Below are 21,412 nucleotides of genomic sequence, written 5' to 3' on the forward strand. Positions count from 1 at the left end.
GATAGTGACTTGAGACACTACAAGCTGTCATTAGGCAGTACTATCACTCTGTACATGTTAACTTCCATAACACATACATACTTGTGTATCAGGATACATGTACAAACAGAGATAAAAAGGCCAAGCTTGTAAGTTCTAGTCTGGAAGTTGTGATGGTGAAGTAGATGGCACTTCCACAGAACATGGAACAAGAGGCCATAGAACAAAAAAACTTCATTAACAAGCTTATGCAGAAGACTAGCATCAAGCTCACTTCAACTCCAGAGACATTACGGCACAGAGTCTGGAGGCATCTGTGTATACAATCAACAGAAATAGTCCACTGATGTGGAAAGCACATCCAACTCTCTTGTCAGCTATAGAATAGTAATTATAAGCTCTAAAGAGTAGAAACAGATATGTAGTTGCTCCAGGAAAAGAGGAGGAAGAACCCTCAGGATCTGAAGCCCGCAAGAGAAATAATACAAAAAGCTTAAAGTATAAACCCAACATAATTCTTTCAAACCAGATGTGATAATCTTTATCATCTTGGGAGCTTCATGAAACAAAAACCAAGTAGAACAAGATTATGCAGAGCACTAACGAAGCTAAGTGCTACTTTTTAATTATTCTTTCAGTCAACATTGACCTGATGCTTTCAGGGAAAGCTATTCTCTCATGAGAAAGTCACACAGGAGAAACAGAGCGTTTAATACCTTAGTGTCTCAAAATTATTTTTTCTCTAAGGGAACAACCTTGTTCCCAGCACAAAATCTCCAGTAAAAAACTACTAAGTTTATTTTGTGAATCTTAATTGAGAGAGTGACCCCATAACAGGTTGCACAGAGATCCTTATATACCAAACATATTTACTAAGTCTATACAAATGGAAATCATGGAATGTACCTTCTGGTTTAAATAATACAGTCCAATTTAAGATACAAAGCAAATATAAGACTGCTCTCATTTGTGGTTTTTTTCCCCTGAATAAACACAGACATGAGATATGTATATTTAAATTCTAATATACATCATCATATTAAATATGAATGCATAGCATTAAGGAATCAAACTTAAAAAAGGAAGAAAATAAATCTGAAACAGCATTGAAGGGTTTATAGTAGTATTTTTGTATTAAAAGTCTTATTTGTAAAGATACAATACTTTCATCTCTCATGAATATTTAATATTTTTTGGAAGTGATTTATTTTAGGATGCCAACAATGCAATTTACAGTTAGAATATTCCATTGGAAAGACATAAACTGGACTGAGTGCAAGCACAAAGATTTATTGGCATGCAGCAAGTTCCAATTGGAAAGTTTTAACTGTGTATTTATAACAGGACCCACATTCTTGTAAAAAAACATCATGTCTGCCAAATGAACAACCTGGCTTCAGAAAGAAAATATGTATTAACCATGAAGAAAAAAAAATAAAATCTTGATTTAGAGAATGAATTATAATCTTTCTTGGCACAACAGTCCTCTAATAATTGCTCTAAAATAAAAAAAAAGTTAATATGATCAGAGCTCCCCCAGATCATCCCTCCCCATAAGGGGAGGGAGAGTAAAATTACACCAAACAGTGAGATACATTATGTCTCTAAAAAGTTAAATACGTAGTGTACAATATAATTACTCAGGTAAGAAATGTTTTCAGTTTTACTCTAGAAAAATAATCTGCCAGATAATACTTCTCTAATAGATCGTTACCTGCAATCATCTGACATTTAGAAAGGAATTTTAATAAAAAGAATTGTTAAATATCATCAATTCAATAACCATTTTAAGAGATTAAACTTTTCTTGTACTAGATCACTTGGCCTACAAGGATGAATTAGACCACCTGCAATGCTTTCAACTAGAGATTTATCACTCACTTCCTTTGGCTAGGAAGCACACAGACAAAAAGGAAGTCATGAGAAAAGCAAAAAATCTTTCCTGTCAGCCACCTAAAGGAATCAGTAAAGAGGTTTAAAAGGTATGCATTAAAACAAGTTCTCGTATTATAAAGTTTATTCTGTGGAATCCTCTAAAGCAATGAAAAAAATTCTCTCTGATGATGGAAAAGAGCTAGTTCTCAATAGCTACTTTCACAATTAAACTCTGATCTCTGTCCTAACTCTCAACTTCCATAAATTCCAGAGACTGACTTGAAAAATAAACCAAGTAGCCCCAAAACTAAAAACATAATCCTTCTACCATCTTTAAAAAGGGCCACACATTACAGCTTAAGCGAAAGGTTGGGTTTTTTTTAAAAATAATTATTTCAGTGTAGTCATTACTCCAGTAACTTACTACCATTTCTAAATTCAAATGTTACACACATTTTAAAAATTCATCTGAAAAAATATATTCTCTAACTATTTTTAAATTGGGGGGCGGGGGGGGTGTTGTTGTTTGGTTTGTTTGTTTTTGAAATCCACATCAAAGTCTGGCACAACTATAAACACAGAGAGTGCTACACATCCTTCTCATGTTCAAGGCATACAATTTTACAGCTCAAACTCACCTTTTCTATATAGAAAAGACACATATTGCATTAATTTTATGATTTAGAGGAATGAATTATATCCTGCAGAACTTCCCTATTACTTTGAAATGAAAAGAGGAAGAGAAAAAGAAAGGTTTTTTATTTTAAACTGACACTAGAAACAGTTAAGGCAAATTCAATTTTGCGATTGAATTCTGGAAATTCAATTCTGACAATTCAAAACAGCGAGCATGGAAGAAGCAGCGAAGACTTGTTTTATTAGTATCATCTAAAATTAGAGAGTCATTGTTTCCAAAGCACCGTTTGTTCCATATATGAGAGACAATCTATCACATCTACGAAATAGGTCTGGCATAAGGATTAGCAGTCCAGAAGTGGCCTGTTTTGCATCCCACGTCTGAATGACCTTCCCTAGTCCACTACCTCCATCCAAGTCTCCCTTAGAAACCTTTACAGTACACAAAACCACTAACCAACATTCTCAGCAAAATCCACCACAAAGAGAAGACCTTTACAAATTCCTATTTAATATTCAGATTATCACTATTTTGATAATCTTTCACTTGATAGCTTTTCCATGCCCAACACTGAGAAAGAAAATACAAAGGGTAGCCCCTCATCTACTGAGCAACTTATTTGCTCCTCTGAATACCTACTGCTCTCAGAGAACAAACATTTTTTCTTCAGAATTTAGCATTTTCTAGCCATCATTTACAACTTTTTCACTGCAGCAGTGCTAAGGCAATTGAGTCAATGGACATGAAGAACTTTGCCCTTAAAAAAAAAAGAAGAATCAAAACATATAAATTTGACCCTCAGAAGCAAATATTGCGCATACAAACAGACCAACCTGAATGAATCCATCCTGTGAAACACATCTATGGTTTCTAAAGCGTCCACATGCGGAAATAAAGACAACTAGCTGTGTGCTAATACCTGTTAGTAATTTGAAATAGCTAGTTATTTAAGTGCCTCCCAAGTACCCAGGTGTAAACGTCCCTTGCCTAATGAAGGCAGCTTTTCAGAATTAAAATGTAATTATAATCAGTACTGCTATTGAATTATTTTTAAAGCAATTGAGAACAATTTCAGGAGAGCAGGTGGCCTGAACATCCTATGCTTACACTGCTTTTCATTAAATCACAGTATTTTCAACAAAGTAGGCCCTTTCATAAGAAGAAATTCTTTCACAAAATATCTTTTCTTCTGCTCTTTCTTCTCTCTTAAGTCTTAAAACATTCCTGTTGCAACAACAGTAATTACTAATTTGATAAAGTAACTGAAACAAAAGATGGAATTTTAGCTAGTGTTGCTACTTCACAAAAAAACCAAAACTGTGATTTGCCTCCCACTGTCCACCGTCACTTGGCTATTCATAAGTTTTACTAAAACGCATAACAGATACTGAAGAAAAGGTGAATTCAGATTCCTATGGAAGGGAGCACAGAAAATAAGTAAGAGTTTGTTAGGACAATCACAATAATGAGCTGGGATATGTACACTTCATAACAATAATAAAAAATACTAACAGCTTAATTTTTGCAGGGGGTGGGAGGACTGTGGCTTTAATTTCGTTCACCTCACAAATCTGTTTTTCATCTGCAGTATAAACATCTACTACAAACACCACTTGTGCTACAGAGATTTCATAAGATTGCTTGAAAGTCTAAATGTAAGCAGTATTGTGTTAAACCAAATGTTTTTCCCTGTGGCATAACATCAAAATGTCCTCTTTTACAAAATTTTCTAACTTCTCTAACATTCATTGAAGTAAGAAATATTCTACCTATAAATAAAGAATAACTACAGTCATAGGCAGATAATTACAGACCATACACACATTAGGCATACTTAAAAAAAAATACTATTTTTTATTGTTATTCTGTCCAAACAGTGCAGAAAATAAACACTTTGCTTCAGATTCCAGCTACATCAATTCAGCAATAAACAGAATAAATAAGTGTGCAAAAATTTTCATTATAATACTGTTACTCGAGATAAACAGAAAATGCAAACCAGATTTTGACAAGGCTCCAATGTCATTATTTTGTCTTCAATGAATTCACAAATTTGGGGGGAAAAAAAAAAGACAGGTATCATGGTGTTTTTGGTACAGGTAACTGACAAATATTTGAAGAGTTATTTCATGAAAATGTTAACTAGTAATTCCTTTCCGTACTGTTGTAGAGATATTAAAGCATCATTTCACTCAAGTGAAATATAAGCCATCAGCAAAGATTAAAAAATGCTCTATGTCAGTAGCATTTGGAGAATTTTGTCCCAGGTGCATGAAAGCCTCTGTACTCTACGTGGGTATTTGCATAAGAAGAGTTACTGGTGTTTGGAGCATTTACAACGTTACTACATAAAGATGTTGCTGCTTTGAAAGCCAGGCCTAAGAGTTAGTGAGACTTATGGACATCTCAAGTTTCATATCTGCAGCTAGAACATTTAGCTAATGGGAAAAAATAACAACACTTGGAAAACAGCATAGAGAAAACACATAACTTAATTTTGATAGATCAGGATAGACTTTTAGTTACAGCCCTCTATTTTATAAACCTGTTATTTCTTTTACCTGTTTATCAGTGTCTCTTGGTTACAGCCTGTCTGCCTGTTTTGCTACGTCAGTGTCCCTGTGCACATAAAGATAGGGTTTGTTACCGTTTGATTTATGCGTTATACACGGCTGCTCAGGAATTAAATCTAGTAAAAGACAAATCAGTTTTAAGCAGTTTGCTAAATGACTGCTAGAAATGCTGGTAACCCCGGCAACCCGGGTAACCTCTAAGCTTAAGCACGCTAGCCAAAGACCCCCCAGCCCCAGGCACTACGCCCAGGCCGGCGCTCGCAGCCCAAAACCGACTTCGAAAAGGCGCGAACCAGCGCTGCCTTTCCAACCGGCCTCGCACACCTCACGGCGCTGCGGGGGAGCGCTCGCCCTGCGCCCCCGCCCCGCCTCGCTCCCCCCACACCCGCCGGGCCGGCCGCTCCCTCAGCCCCTCCGTCACCCGACGGCCACCGGCGGAGACTCCCTCAGCGGGGGCTGCCGGCCTGAGCACAGCCTAGCGGGAAAGGGAAAGAGGAAGGGGAAGGGGAAGGGGAAGGGGAGGGGGAGGGCCAGGGCTGGGGCTGGGGCTGGTGCCGGTGGCGGGGGTACCTTCCCGAGCGCCGCCGCCCCGCCGTCCCCGCTGCACGCCCCGCCCCCGAGCGCCGCGCCAGCACCCTCGCCGCTCCGTGGCGTCACTCCACCCCGCCGGCCGCCGGAAGGACCCTGGCACAGAGACGTCCTACGCGATGCCTGAGCTGTCTTTTTGTTTGGGCCTTTTAAAAAAACAAAAAGAGTTTAACACGCTTCCCCCCGCTCCACTCCTGTGTGTGTGCTCTGCCAGTACTCTGAGAACGACGTGTTGGGCGCCTTGGCCGTAAAAGCAACGGTCGCTGGGGTAGTGAGGCTTTCCTAGGCGCCCTGTTATAAACCTCAGGCGCTCGAGTGGGCAGCTCGGAGGAGGGGGTCCTTTTTCCCTCAGCGGGTGGAGGTGTGTGGAGGCGGCTCGGTTCATGTGAGTGCCTCTCGGTGGGCCTGCGGGGGCCCGGCTGAGTCCTGACGCGGGGGGCGGCTTTCCCCTTCAGCGTGCTCTCAGCGTGCCCGTGGGCGCCTTAGTTGGGTCGCTCCTCGCTGCTGGGGGGCTATGTCATGGCGGTCCGATGTCCTAGGGCTCCATCGCGGGCCGGGCCGGGCCGAGCTCTCTGGGGCGGGCAGGCGGGAGCCCGGCAGGGCCCTGTCAGGTTTGCCTCGAGCCGCCGGCGCAGTGCGGGGGGGCGGCTGGAGCGGGGGTTCTCTGCGGGCCATGTGCTGCGGCGGTGGTCGTAGGGAGGCCGCTACTGTCCTTCTGAGGGGATTTCTCCTGCAGCGAAGGGGCAGGATGAGCTTCTCGAATTAGAGGAAACGGCGTTATGTTCGTTGTTGTTTAATTTATATAAAGGATTTAATCTCGGAGCTTAATGTGCCCTATAGCCGTAGGGTGGCATTACAAATACAGATACCGCACTTTGCGGGGAGGAAGCATGCACCTGAAGTGGTTCTTCTGAAATCAGTTGTGTTCCTTTATTCAGCCCATCGACTGAAATGACAGTTTGGAAGTGGCATAGGGGTGGGCTGTTGAAGAAAACGCTGTAATAGCCTGGAAAGTACAGACACGGAGTAGCTACTGAGCTTTGCATAAGAACGGCTGTTACTAATTGAAAAGTAGATGCTTTCTCTGTTTTGTAAATGCTATATATGTTTGCTATACTTTTGTATAGACTTCAGTGAGTGAAAAACAGTATAATTAAGTATTTGGTCCCTCCTCAGTAGAGATACTTGCAAGATTTAACATACAGCACATATTTTGTACAGGGATGCATAGACTGGATAACAGGGATGAGCTTATGATTTGTTGCTTGTTAGGTTACGTTACAAGTCCACAGCTAACTAGCATAGGGCAACGTTACTGAAGTACTGTATATCTTGAGCTAATCAGTAAGTGGTTTTGTGCTGAGTTTAGCAGCTGGCAAAACGAAGAAAATACTACTGCAAAATAAGTTATCCTTGCGTTTCCTGCTCATTCTGTTTCTTTAACTCAGATATTTATTATTTTTAATACAGTCATTGCTTTTCACAAATAGTTTTGTGATTCGGGATACTTTCATGAAATCTGTAGTAAGGTGAGGCAGTAGTGATTAAATAATAGCATCCCATTTTTGTATGCCCTTATCGTTTGCTTACTGTGTTATTCTCCAGCTATGTTTAAATAATAATACGTTATTTGGCAGACCTGTTGGAAAGTAAACCCAAAATCTGTAAAATAAAACCAAAGTCCTAAACCTGAATTTTTAATACTGGGTATTATTAAAAGGGATAAGGCCTTAGAAATGAGTAACAGATAGAACTTCGACAAATCTTATCAAATAGTCAGTAAAGTAGGTTTTTTTGGTTTTGGGGTTTTTTTCGTTTGTATTGGTTTGTATTTTTTGGTTGGTTTTTTGTTGGTTTGTTTTTTAGCTAGCCTCAAAGATCTTTGCTTGTCAATGCAGCTTCATTGTAATATGTATCATTGTAATATATTATCCCCACCCTGTTGCAAATTAAAAAGATATTCTTGTTATGGTAATTTTGACTTTAAAGAATTTTAAGAAATATATTGGTGAGTTGCTTTGATGTTTTAGTAGCACTGAATCCTGAAGGTGCAAGATGTTGAAGGCAGAGTGATTTAAATCAAAATAATTCTTAAAACTATCTTCATCAAATTTGGGCTCTGGAATGTCTTTTTCCGGTTGTAAATATGAAGCTTGTGCATATTTTCAATATATTGCTATAGGTGTATTTGTTTCTTTTATACCTTTAAATGTAAATAGGGAAAGAAACAACTTCTCATTCCCCAGGCTGAAAGCAGTGGACAGTCTGGAGAGAATGGTATCAAATGAAAAAGGATATTTGCTAAAAAAAGGACATTGTGCAAATCTGAAAATGGTCCATCAGACTGGAAATAATAGGACTCTCGAGTTGTCTAGAGCCTTTAAGACTTGTGGCTTCTGATGATGAAACGTATGTGAGTGGGAAAACAATCTGAAAAATAAAAGTTTAATGCAGAAAGGTATGATGAAGTTGCTTTGACATTATTATAACTCTAATTTAGTATGAATTTAACAGTGGCAGGCTAACCTAGCGCCTCTTCATCGAAGGAGGGCCAAACAACCCATGGATACTTCTTCATTCTTTTGATTTAGGAGATATCCTCTGTAATGGCTTTTCTCCTAAATATATTTGACTGAAGTCTGTTTAATACATTATTGTTATTTCAATTATATATGTTATCCAGGAAGGCTAGCAATGAAGTTAATTGTATGCCATGATGGGGGAAGCAAGCAACCCCCTAGGAATTCTTATGTTTTTGCAAAATCCTTTAAATCAAGTCATGGTGTTGTCTTAAAATTCTTTCTGAAAATCAGTCAAGGGATTCTAGTCTACTAGAGTCTTTGACTTTCTACTGACCTGGAAGTTTCACAATATTATGTTTTCCTGAAAAGAGAACTATAAAATGTCATGTGAGTAATGCTCCATCATGCAAGGCATATTGGTGGCAGACCTCCCTTTTCCTGCTCTTGTTCTTCCTAAAGTTGCCTGCTTGATATCCTTGGTAGAATCGCATTTTTGAAGAAGAGAGTACTAATTTAGAGAATGTTGACATATATATATATTTAACTGTAATGTTTATCACTGAAATTTCCTGCTTGACACACTGAATTCCTAATTTAAGTGACATATCACCACAGTAATTTGATCAGTGTTAACATATTATCTCTTAATCTTTTTTTTGTTTTTCTTCCATAAACTCCATAGAGACCTGGTTGGTTGTGGCTTTAGGAGTTGGGGGGGGGGTGTTGTTGTTTCTTAAATTAGGACTAAAGTAGAAAGTAAAAAACTTTGCTTTTATATTGGTCTGTAATATGTTGAGATACAGTACAATCATTTCAGTTGGCATGAAGCTTTAAAAACAGTTTCTGGAAATATTGTAAAAATGCCTCAAAATATTTCTATACCTTTATTATACAGCACCTTTTATACTATAGAACTGTGCTAGTTTGTATTATAAGATAATAAGAGATAACATAAGGTAGTAATCAGCTGTTGCGATTTGTGTGTTTTCTTTGTGAATCAATAGGCCACTTCTAATATTGCTGCTCTGTGTAAGTTTACTAATTGGCGGTTGAATCAAATTAGGACAGTACCAGTTTCTCAGGGTTTTTTTTTCCTCCCCCTCATTAAAGTAGAATAAATAATTTTATGGATGCCATGTTACTCTGTTCATTTTTGAAAAAGCCCTAAGAATCAGCAGAGGTAGCTTGTACATTCCGGAGGACAAGAACTCAAATAATGGCATCAGAATGAAGAGTGGATCTTGAATTGGCAAGAAAAAAAAAGTAGTGAGATGCAAAATAGGAGATAAGTTTTATATGCAAAATATAAAATTTATAAGTTTAAGATGCAAAATAAGGAGATAAGACCTGCCTAGACTGGGAGTGAAAAGAAAAAATTGAGCTCTCGGGTGCCTACAAATTCCACCTACTTTACAAATCCCCGTAAGCATACTGGGGAAATATCTATATCATAAAAATAATGTAAAGCAGTTGTCATAAGAAGAATTGATCAAGTGTGCGGGAAGACAAACCTGGTATCTACTATAATATTTTTGAACTTTTCTGATTATGATTTGATTGCTGTATGTCACAGCTGCCATGTGGATGAATTAATTCATGTTTGTCTCTTCTAAGGCAGTGTTTTCTAAAACTTAAAGAGCGTCAAATGCTAGACAACGCAGATAAAATTGAGGGCAGCTGCTAGGAACATCAGATGTAAGCAAAGTAAATAGCATCTCTTGTTTCTTGTAGTGATATGAATTATATGATGTCAGTCCAGCAGAGACCCCCAGAAACCCCTGTTTATTCTCCTTCTAAACATTTACCTGTATGGTTATTTTTACCGTTGCCAAGAAACATTTCCCTTGTTAGATTTCCTGTCATGCTGGGGGGTGAGAGGGAAATCAATATTTGGTTTCATTTCCATGGTTACACTAGTATTAAACAGTAGGGGAAAAAAATCATTTCCATGGTTACATTAGTATTAAGCAGTAGTGGGGGGGGGGAAGTCTCTGATGACTTTTTCTCCCCCCCGGTGTGGTGGAAGCCATCCTCAGTCATTTAATATGGTTTCAAAAAGATTTGGATACTTCTCAAAGCAGCCTTCTGAACAAAACTGCTTTCATTGTTTTGATTTTTTTTTTTTTAATATATGTTGGTTTTTGTGGTGTGGTGGGGTTTTTTTGTGGGTTTTTTTTTTTTTTTTGTGCTTGGGAAAAGTGCTTTCTTTTAAAACAGATTCCTTTAAGCAAAAACTGAAAAATGGTTTACTGATGGCTTGGTGACAGCAGATCAGTAAGTCATCAGTTAAAGTTTTCCCAATTTCCTTTTCCCTTGGAGAACAAGAAAATATAGTACTGTCTGCATTATGATGTTAGAGGTCAATTTCTTCAGAGTGAGTGTAAAATTAATACATTGGTGTTTTACTTCATAGGTGGTTTATTTATCCTGCTTTCACAGTTATCAAATCACTGATGCATTTTGTTCTCCCAAATAATCATACTTGAATATGTGGAAATACCATTATTAGAAGGGTAGGTTTTCCTACATGTTTTCTAAAGTTAAATAAAATGCAGGGATATAGAAGAGGGAAATATTACTGGTTTTGTAACTCTGGGTGTAATGAAAAGACCTTAGCAGAAGAGGAGCAAAAGATCTCAAGTTCATTCTCATCTATTATACCTTAATCACTTCTGACAGATGTTTGCCTAACCTGTTTTTAAAACCTTTCAGTGATGGATATTCCACAACCTCCATAGGCAGCCTGTTCAGTCCTTTAGTCTTACTTGAAAGTTTTCCAAATGTCTAGCTTAAATCTTCCTTGCTCTATCCTGTCTGCAGTAGATCTGGTGAACAGTTTAGTCCCATTCTCATACCACCTTCCTTTGCATTTGAAGAATGAGACCAAGTCTTCCATCTATCTTCTCTTCTATAGAAGAGAACTACACTTCTTTCAAGCTTTTTGATCTTCTTTGAAGCGTCTTTAAAAAGTTGAGAGACAGGAAAGGAGAATCTGAACAAAAGTAAATCTCTGTGGCAATTGTGGGGTCTTGAGTATGCATGAGTGCAATGTGAATATTGCTTGGGAAGCAAGCCTCTTGAGCAGCTGAGACAGTTTGCCTAATAATAAAATGTGGCTAGTCAGGCCTTTCCTGCCTTGCCTCTCCTTTATTTCCTCCTGTCTCCCTCACACTTCTTTTCTGGAGAAATTACAAGTTTGAACTGTTTTTGTTTGTTTGTTTTTTCCTTTAAACTGGAGGGGAGAGGCATGGCAAGGGAATAGATTCCCAGGTGAGAAGTTGTTCTTCTCTATCATGCTCGTGGTGTGGTGGTATGTTAATTGATTAATTAATTAGTAGTTGCCTTTAGACTTTTTGAGCCATAAAGTCTTCTAATGGTGAAGTCCATAACAACCATGAAATATTTTGCAAGCAGGCATTTCCCTCATGAAAATGTAGCCCCTGTCGTTCCAGTCAATTGACTAGATCTGGTAGACAGAACAAAGGAAAGCACTTTTTGAGCGTAATAAAAAAATGCTGGTTTGCTTGGGTAGTATGATGGTTCCAAATGTTTTGAGTTTGTCACCATATTCATTTAAGTATTCCTAAACTGTCCAAGCATATGTGTTTGTATTTAAATAAGAAAAGTTCCTGAGCATGCTCTGTGTTTCTGACAAGTGCTTATAAATTCAGTATGGTTAGAAACTTGTAATCAATTATAACTGTGTTTTTAGGCATGGCAATCACTGGCATTCCTGATTACAAAATTCAGTGTGCCAGATCCCTGTTCAGTTTTCTAGGGGACAGTTGCTTATAATGCAAGTCATGGCCTGCTCCTGGGTGATGCTCTATAGTACCAAGTAATTTGCCAACACAAAAAGAAATCAGTTTAATTTATAGGATTTTTTCTAAATGCCAGTTTTGATCCCCTCAAGAAACCATCTTAAATATGGCATACCTTTCAGGACTGGCAGATGGTGGCTGTTTTAGATCTTAGTGTCCTCTTACTTTCTTATTGCTAGCTTGTAAAATAGTTTGCAATTTCAGTTTTCAGTATCATATTTTAAATAACTGGCTGGTTCAAATGGAAAAAGAAGAGGAGCAATTCAATCATTCGTTTGTTCCTTTGTATGCTATTTATTTTGCTATGGTAATTAAGCTACTCCAATAATTCTAATGCTGCTGCTTGCAGGCTAATATTGAGCTGCATTAGCAGTAGTGTGTGATCACCAAAGAATTTGTTTCTGGATCATCATGTATATTCTTCCTCTTGAATGTCCTTGGCTCTGTTCCTCTTCTGTTACTCAACAAATCTTGTCTCCTACCATGGGAGCAGGGCAGGAATGGAGGGATAAAAGAAACTAGGAAAATAAGTCAGCATCTGAATAATCTTTTCTTTGAAGTCTTGGAGCAGACTACCTTCCAGTTGTTCACTTGCGCATTTGTGGTTTGTTTTGCTTCATTCCATTTTGTCAGAATATTGTCAGTTGGTCAATGGCCTTCTGGTAAGGGTAGGTCACCCATTCTGTCCATATGAACTGAGGAGGGACAAAAAACAAAATGTTTGTCCAAAAAACCTTTATTGTCCATACAGAGTGTGAACATTATTAATAAAGGTATGCATTATTTTTAAAGGGATAAGTGAGTGAATCATCTCTGTCTATTGAGATGAAAGAGGAGGTTTCTCTTAAGTTACATTTACAACCTAGAGTCATGATAGTCTGAAATTGATCTATTTTGATGATAAAATGCATCAATGGGGGTCTGTAACAGCAGCTGTAATCACTTGTTGACACTTGCTATTTCTAAAGAAAATTACTCTGATACCTTACTGAAATGGGAATTGGATAAATTCCTCTTTGCTGTGTACAATTTTCAGAGAGGAATTCCAGAAAAGAGATACCTTCCACTGACCTAGCTTTTACAATTTTTGTTATGCTCCACAACTTTGTGTACAATTCTTACGTTCTTATGCCACTTCATATAAATGAACAGCCTAGAAACTGTTCCTTGACTTCAAAAACTGTAGAGGGGGAAGCTTAAACTAGCATTCATATTAAAAAGCAATATATACTGTATTTAACCATCATCTGTTAAACACAATTCATGTAGAACTCATTCTTCTTTCCTCAGAATGCTGGAAAAAACCTGACAGAGATTCTATGCTGGATTAGAGGAAAATTGAATTCCTCTCATAACTGCTTCCCTGGTGTGTCTCATATCCTAATTATCTGAAAGCAGACAGATTCTGAGATGCTTTTTACATTTGAAAGTGGCTGTCAATGCATAAAACATCATCAAAAATTGCCTTGACTTAGCAAATCTCTTCTTGAGATCATTTGGTACAATCTTTTGGCGTAAAACCACCGATTACAGAAGACTTTTATTTCCATTTCCTTCTCATCAGGAGCTTACCCAACATAACTTCAACTGAGCATGAATTAATAGTTTAAAGATTAGCCTCTGACTTCAGGACCCTCTCTCAGAAATGATCCATGGCTATTGGATCTGGTTTCTATCCCAGAGTGTTTCTCAATTACAGTTTAATATACAGCTTTGTAGTGGCATCTTGTTTCAGACTCTGAAGATAAGCGAGCAGATCATTTCAGCAGCTCAGCTGGCTGGGGCAGCTAGGGACTGCTATTCCCACAAGAGTGCACGGGCTTGCACATGGCATGCAGGAGGCACTATGGTTGGCTTCGTAGCAGCTGCTCTGGAGTGAAAGCCCTAAGTTCACATTCATGCTTGTCCTACTGTAAGGTTTGAAACCTTCTGTGTGAAGTGCTCTAGTAATTGGTAACAGTCGCACACTAAGGAAGTCACCATTGCCAATTAAGATATGACACTGAATTGTACACCAGGGAAGTTAATGTTTTCTTAGGGGTCGAATTACCCTGCTACATCACAGTGGGTAAGAAATTTCACATCTGTGTGACCATCTATAAAATCATGCTAATGATAAGAACTAGGCACAGATATTTTTTTTCTTTACATATAGCTTATAATTAAATTTTACTGAGAATTTACCTGCAAATTTGCACTTTTTGAAGATAATAAACCAAGATATTCTAATTGAAAATAATTGTTTTAAAATGATTGGATTTTTAATAGAATAATTTGTAACACAGCAAAATTATAATTTAGCTCAATTTGTCTTAAACTATGGAAACAAAAGAAGCTTTGAATGCATAGATGAAATATGGCCATTCCCCGAAAGCTGCTTGGAGGATTTTTCTGTCAGATACTGTCAGTCTTAATAGCTGACATCAGCCCTCTCAGTGTCCAAGATGAGTGTGCAAGGGGTTTGTTTGTTTTTTGTTTTTTTTTTTTTTTTCCTCTCTGCAGAGATCTAGTAGTAAAAGAGGGGAAAATAATTTTCATCCTGGACGTTTTAAAAGCTGAGAACCTCAAATGGTTCTCACTACATACAACTACAAAGAAGGTTCTGAAAGGCGATTACAGGACTGCTTACTTTTTTGGTACCATTAGAAGACGCAATATTGCTGTGCTTGCTCTTAAGCAGTGCTTAAGTATTTAAGAAGATGTGGTCCAGAAGTTACTCAATAACCAGGTTGCTATTCTGGACTGTGCCCAAAGGACTACTGAGTATACTTACTTCGAAATTGGGTTATCAAGTGCTCATAAACTCAGATATTTAGTAACAGTGGTGTTCCTAACTTAGTTCTTTTCAGTACCAGTGCATGAATATTTTTGTGAGAAGTTATTAATTTTAAATTAACAGAGGGAAGAAGAAGGTGGGGGCACTGCCCTGTAACAGCTAGAGTTTTGCAAGGGGTGCTAAAAGGTAATCCAAGAAACTCTTGATGTTCCCCTCTAGTATAGAATATAGAAAACAACTCAGGCCAAAAATAACCCTTTTAAGATCGCCCTCTTTGGTTTGGGAAGGTCATTTCTGTGTGTCAGCTGGAATAACTACAATAGTCAAGTGTCTTTTGTTTACATGGGGTTTACATTTGATTTATCAGTCTTGGCAAACTGATTTGGTTTTCAAAATGTGAAATAAGCATATAAAATCTGACCAGTGGTTCTCTGTTAATAAGAATGATTCTCATTTTAAAAAACTGTGTTAAAGCAGCATTTGCGGTGCAGGAAAAAGTGGTGGGGTGTTTTGTATACAAAGGACATCTTTCTGTAAAAATTTCATTTGTTTCAAATCAGTAGAAGATCTGAAATAGCTATGTAATAATATAACCCTTTGGTTGATGTTCATGTCTGCGTAGAAGGAAAGCTGGCATTTTGATTTCAAGTAGCCTTTGAATTGTTACTTTGTGCACTTTATTTAAAAATGATTGACAGGTAGTTGCTGAACAGTCTTTGCTTCAGAAGTTGGTTTGTTTTCCTGCTGAGAGCAGCGAAGTCTTCATCTGCAGAAATGTAAATCTGCTGAAAACTTTTTTTCTTCAGAGTTCCTTTCTTTTATCTCCAAAGGGAAAAAATATTCTGTATATTTCTACCATACTTGGATTATATTTGTACCACACTTGGATTTCTACCACATTTTGGATTAAAATCATTGATCCAAAAGGTAGTTAGTTATGATACTTAATAGTTATATCTGGAGATTTTTCTCAGTAGATGAGATGCTTGGTAGGAATTTTAAGTCTCTTCACTCTGTATGTGATGAAAGGAAAGACCTTTGTTTTGAGGCTGGTGCCAGGAATATGCAGTGGTAGATACTGCTGGCCTGTGGTTTTGAAGTGACATGTAGCTGCTTCTGGCTGCTGAGGATTAGTTGTTGTCAGCCCACTTTAGATTTAAAAGTTAATTTAGACTTTTCACTCCACAGCTGAATAAATAATTTTCTCTGCACAGGGTAAGTTAGTATCTTTATAGAAGATTCTCATTAAAATATCATCCTCCTGTATTATGTGAGTAAATTCAACACTGGAAAGTACAATTATTTGTGTGATGAATGAAACTGGGTTGTTGAATGTGTGTGGGAGGGTTTTGCTCATGTAAATAAAATACTGTAACTGCAGGCTCAAAGTTCAGCAAGGACTGCTTTTCCCCTTAAAGCTTTGTTTGACAGCTTTGTTGCTCCCCATTAAGAGATGTTTGCTATTGTTCTTGCATTGATTACAGACACACACATACACGAACACGCACATTTTCAGCTTTAATTTTCTTCAGCTTTTATTTGGCCCACATAAAAGAATACCTAAAGTTTCTGCCTCAGTAAATACCAGTAATTGTTAATGCAGTTGTAGTTAGAGCTGATTCTTTTGCTGTACACCTGCGTGATGTCTGCTGAATGCTTTTGTGACTAAATAATGGTTATTTTTAACCTTAGCATTTGCTTTAACTGAATGGTTAAATCCTGTTTTCCTCTAGCTGTGCTACAAGATACTACTTTTACATGTAGAAAAGCCAATATTAATGTAAAAGTAATAAAATTCAAGATTCTTTTTTACCACAGTTGAACTATGTAAGATAACTAGTAGGCAGGTTTCAGACATTAAGAGTATTGTGAATTAAAATTGAAAAGGGGGATCTATGTTCCTGTGCACTGCCTAACCAATACCATTATTTTGCAGACTATTGCTGACATAATACATTGCTTAATGGTATTCTTATTTCCAGACTCCTCAAGTTTCTGAGGAGAAGGTATCTTTAAAATGTCTTTTTAGCAGTTAGGGTTTTTGACAAGGGTTATTATCCTTATTGCTCTGACAGACCCAAAAGAAAAAGATTGCATTTTGAGAGATACTTTTAAAATGTATTTTTGTTCTCAAGTGAGACCTGTCTTAGGGAGAAGGGGTAAACATTTCTTTCTTCATTACCTTTTCATAACTGCTGTGCCTGCTCTTAATTAAAGAGGTAGTGTGAATGCTCACTTCTTTAGGATAAAGTTACAAAAATCAATAAAATCCCTAAGAATCAGTGTTCTACTTGATATCAACAAGTAGATTTCAGTGCGGTTCTGATTATTCTTCTGCTATCTGATTTATGGGTAGTTTACTCTGTAGTTATAACAGTAATCTAAAGCTTTCACTCCCCAGTAAAACCCTAGAGGGTGAACCACAGTACAGATTCTTCAAGTTCCTGTGGCATATGCTGCCCTTGCAGGCTTGTCCAGATGCAGCTGAATCCACTTATATTTCTGAATTTACAGGCATATGTGTGTGTCTGTAATTGTCAAGTCCATCACCTGTTAAGGAAGTTTTATGAGGATACTTTGAGGCATGAGTAGCAGCTACTTTTTTTTAATATATATATTCAATGGTAGCCACTGGATACGCCGTGGTTCAGAAAATTAAGCTTTTATAAATAAATTTAAAAAACCCCACAACAAAAAACCTGTCAGTTTTTGATGTAAGCTTTCTGTTCCAAAGAATTGGATATATTTTGGCTTTGGAGATTGGTGCTTAAGGTCAAAGAAGCAAGGCAGCATGTTGTGGGTGTTGCATCTTTACCATTATGGGATTTATGTGAGAATTCCTTCTACATGTGGTGATCGTTTACCATAAGATTCTGATAGTACTATTAAAATATTAATGCAGTGGGATCCAAAAGATACACACTGCTGAAAAAATACATAAGGCTGTCCAACTGTTTTGGCATATAAGCTGCTACTTAAATTTCAGGCTGTACTATAAAGCACAACTGGATGAATCTCTACTGAACTTGCAGGGGACCTGGCAGATGTAGTGGGTGTGTAACCTGTGAGGCTTAAGTCAAGCAGTGCAAAGCTGCTTTTCTTGAGCCATGTTGTGAGCCATCCATGTCTGTTGAATTACTGGGCAGTCTTCTCAGATTAATAAAGTAAGTTATATGTAACTTTGTATACTGTCTTTGTTACTGAAAATTTTTGGTAGCTCTGAAGGCAAAAATTTTGTTACAAACCACATCCAAATCACTTAACTTTTGTCTTAACCTGGACAGAACTCCTTGTAGTCATGTCTCTGCTTTGTTTAGTCCTTGGAGTGTCTGCTCAGAGGTGGGAAAGAGTACAAAGTTAATTCAGAATTGGACTGAGACAAGCATTAGTAGAAACTTCTCCCTGAATACAAGTTTAGCACAAGCCAGGATGTGAATGAAATTCCAAGTACTCTTAACTTACCTTAACCTTTTGAATGTTGCAGCTGTGGTGTGTTAAGATATGATGCAGTTAATTAATATATTGTGGGATCTACTAAATCTTGAAATGCAAACTTGAACGAAATGCCAAAATAATTTTTATTTCTGTCTATTCAGTTTCTAATGATCTCTACCATACCGATCCAAGAGATCCATTTTAATTCAAATTAAGTCTGTCATAATACTCTTAAAGTAAAAATTTCATGCTTCTGCCTTTATTTGTTCTAACATATGCCTGTCTTCTTCATTCATTGCTTCTCATAGATTTGATTTTTGCCTGTCTCATTAATGCTGTGACTTGCTTGTGACTTTGGTACATCATTCCATTTCAAGACAGACTTGTCTTCATGTTTAAAAATAATCTTTACTGAGTAACTTCTGTTGCCTCAAAATTAGTACCAGTGGATGGGCCTCTTTTTGTGCAATGTTCCATCACATTTAAAAAAAAAATCTCTTTCATGCTGCAGTGTTTTTTCAATATGAAAAAGTTTGGTTGTGTGTGTTTTTACTATTTACAGCCCTTTAAAATAGGGAGGGGTAGGCTCTTAGGAGTACTAAAAGACCTGTCTGCAGCTGGGATTGAGCCTGATTTATCTGGCAGCCAGAAGGGTTGGACAGTCTCTAGAGCTAACAAATCATTCCATAGGGCTGGCATTGCTTCTTGGATGGACTGTGTTAGACATGTTAGTTGTTTGGAAATCTGCAAAGCAATTATTCTGACTCTCTCAGTGCAAAAGATGTGAGTTGAAATAACATATGGCAGAAATGTACAACTTTGCCTAATAATTTGCTGCTTGGCAAATTGCTTTCAATACTGACTACACAGGAGTTTATAGTTTATGACTAGTTTGAAAATTGTATTTAAGTTCTCAAAAAAAAAAAAAGATAATAATAATCGGGTTGTTCAACTTTTTAAAGCCCCAGTTACAGCAATCGCTTGTTTGGGGTGAATGAGGAAGATAGAATTCTTATGTCCTTTTGCAATTATAAGTCTGCAAAACTGTATTGCCATACTTTACAATAACCTTTTACATTTTAGGCTGTAATTCCATTCGCTCATATTAAAAAGAGCGTTCTTTCTTTAGCAAAATACAAGGATAGTAATTAAAATTTCATTTGATCTTTTATAGTGCCACATTTCTAGTACCTGGTAGGGTGTTGTGGTTTAGCCCCACCTGGCGACTAAGCACCACGCAGCCGCTCGCTCACTCCCCCCTGGTGGGATGGGGGAGAGAATCGGAAGAGTAAAAGTAAGAAAACTCGAGGGTTGAGATCAAAACAGTTTAATAGGTAAAGCAAAAGCTGTGCACGCAAGCAAAGCAAAGCAAGGAATTCATTCACTACTTCCCATGGGCAGGCAGGTGTTCAGCCATCTCCAGGAAAGCAGGGCTCCATCACGCGTAAGGGTTACTTGGGAAGACAAACACCATCACTCCAAATGTCCCCCCTTCCTTCTTCTTCCCCAGCTTTATATACTGAGCATGACGTCATGTGGTATGGAATAGCCCTTTGGGCAGTTTGGATCAACCATCCTGGCTGTGCCCCCTCCCAGCTTCTTCTGCACCTTGCAGAGCATGGGAAGCTGAAAAGTCCTTGAGTAGTGCAGCAACAACTAAAACATCTCTGTATTATCAGCACTGTTTTCAGCACAAATCCAAAACATAGCCCCACACCAGCCACTATAAAGAAAATTAAGTCTATCTCAGCTGAAACCAGGACATAGGGGATCACTGATCTAGTACTGAGAGTCAAAAATGACGTTCTGTGATGATTTATTTGATAATTATTTCTCGATTTTGCGTTTTTGCACTGCAATTTATCAATATTGCTCAAAATCTTGACAAAAAATACAGTGGTTGGGGGGTTTTGTTGTTGTTGTTTTTTGGGGGGTTATGTTTTGTTTTGTTTTTTAATTGTGCTATTAGCTGTTGCTTTTCAAGTGTTTGCCATTGTTCTGCCAAAAATATTTTGGTAGGTCTCCTTTGCTGTATGTGGAGAAGGACCTAGATGAGCGTCTACATTTTGATCATTCACACATATTTGCTTAGGGCCTTAAACAATATTTTTAGTTGTATAAACTTACTTTGACAATGTGAGATTCAGGAAACCTACATTCTTCCCTTGCAGAGCTAACAATATACTTCTGAAAGACAGATGAGCTGGTAGTTAAATCTTAACTGATATGCGCCTTTTCAATGTGGGTGAAATGATATTTAAGTGTAATGGGGTGCACTGTGTCTTTTTGCTGTATTACAACAAGGAAACTAGGGCTTTGATTGGGATTAAGTAGCCTCAAGCAATGCAAAAGTTGTATCTAATATCTAAGATAGTTCTGTTTTCTTTCTCAGCATTACATTGCTGCTTACTGATACCTTAGCCTATTTGTACATGGGTTTAAAAGGCACATTTCTTTGAAACCTGTTTGTGAACAGCTTCATGTTTTACTTTATTTTGCGATTGAGGAATTATATTTTTCCACAGATAAAACTGTGGAAAACCTGTGTTTCTGATAAGTAAATCTGATTCTTCTCTGTCTTTTGAAGGCTAGAAACATTTAATCTTTTAGAATTGCATTTCCTGAGAAGGAGTATTTGGGTGCAAAAGCCATGATTGCATTTTACAATGTGTAACAGGTATAAAACCAGTGAAACAACCAACCTTTTGTGGTAGTGATAGGTAAGTGCATGAAACTTACTGAATATAGCTGATTTCCAAAATGTCCTAGCAATAGAATTATATCACTGCAGATTTGTAACTAAATGTTATAAACCATTTCCTCCCTAATGTCAAATTGAGCTGCTGCTGATCATCTGTGCTTTAATTAGAGTGAAGTAGGGAGATGATCAAGTCAAAACTAAGATTTGATCTCAAAATTAACCATAGATCTCCTCATTTTTTTTAATAGTTTAAATTTTCATAGTTTTGAAAACTAAAAGTGTGATTTCACACTAAAGGTGTGAAATCAAATCAGATATTGTAAATCTTAGCCAAAGATGTTTACGGCATCAGGTCTAGAATACTTTATCAGAAGTTAGCAGAAACCTGTAAGAGAAAATTGATTTTGTTTAAAGCATGAATCCCAATTCTCTGAGACAGGAGAAGATGGGACAAGTTACAACAATTTCCTAGTTGCATGGATACTTTGGTTTAGAGAAAGATAAC

At 37.5% G+C, this 21,412-nt stretch overlaps 2 protein-coding genes across 4 annotated transcripts in view; one reads left to right on the forward strand and one right to left on the reverse strand.

Annotated features, from left to right (window-relative positions):
* TBCK (TBC1 domain containing kinase) overlaps positions 1-5,665 on the reverse strand; it is a 115,599-nt gene extending 109,934 nt beyond the window's left edge. For 2 of the 3 annotated variants that reach the window (XM_072862547.1, XM_072862543.1), the window contains exons 1-2: positions 5,635-5,661; positions 5,053-5,110 (exon numbers count right to left, since the gene is read on the reverse strand). The gene's annotated coding sequence lies outside the window, so the exon portion shown is untranslated. Of the gene's footprint in view, positions 1-5,052; positions 5,111-5,634 lie in introns of all 3 variants that reach the window. The other variant, XM_072862540.1, reaches the window with a different exon arrangement.
* A 234-nt stretch (positions 5,666-5,899) lies between these two features.
* AIMP1 (aminoacyl tRNA synthetase complex interacting multifunctional protein 1) overlaps positions 5,900-21,412 on the forward strand; it is a 39,843-nt gene continuing 24,330 nt past the window's right edge. Inside the window, exon 1 of the mRNA XM_072862701.1 lies at positions 5,900-6,037. Coding sequence (XP_072718802.1) covers positions 6,036-6,037 — 2 coding nt within the window. The 5' untranslated portion in view covers positions 5,900-6,035. The remainder of the gene's footprint in view (positions 6,038-21,412) is intronic.

This window comes from Ciconia boyciana, chromosome 5 (assembly GCF_034638445.1).
Source record: "Ciconia boyciana chromosome 5, ASM3463844v1, whole genome shotgun sequence".
Lineage (NCBI taxonomy): Eukaryota > Metazoa > Chordata > Aves > Ciconiiformes > Ciconiidae > Ciconia > Ciconia boyciana.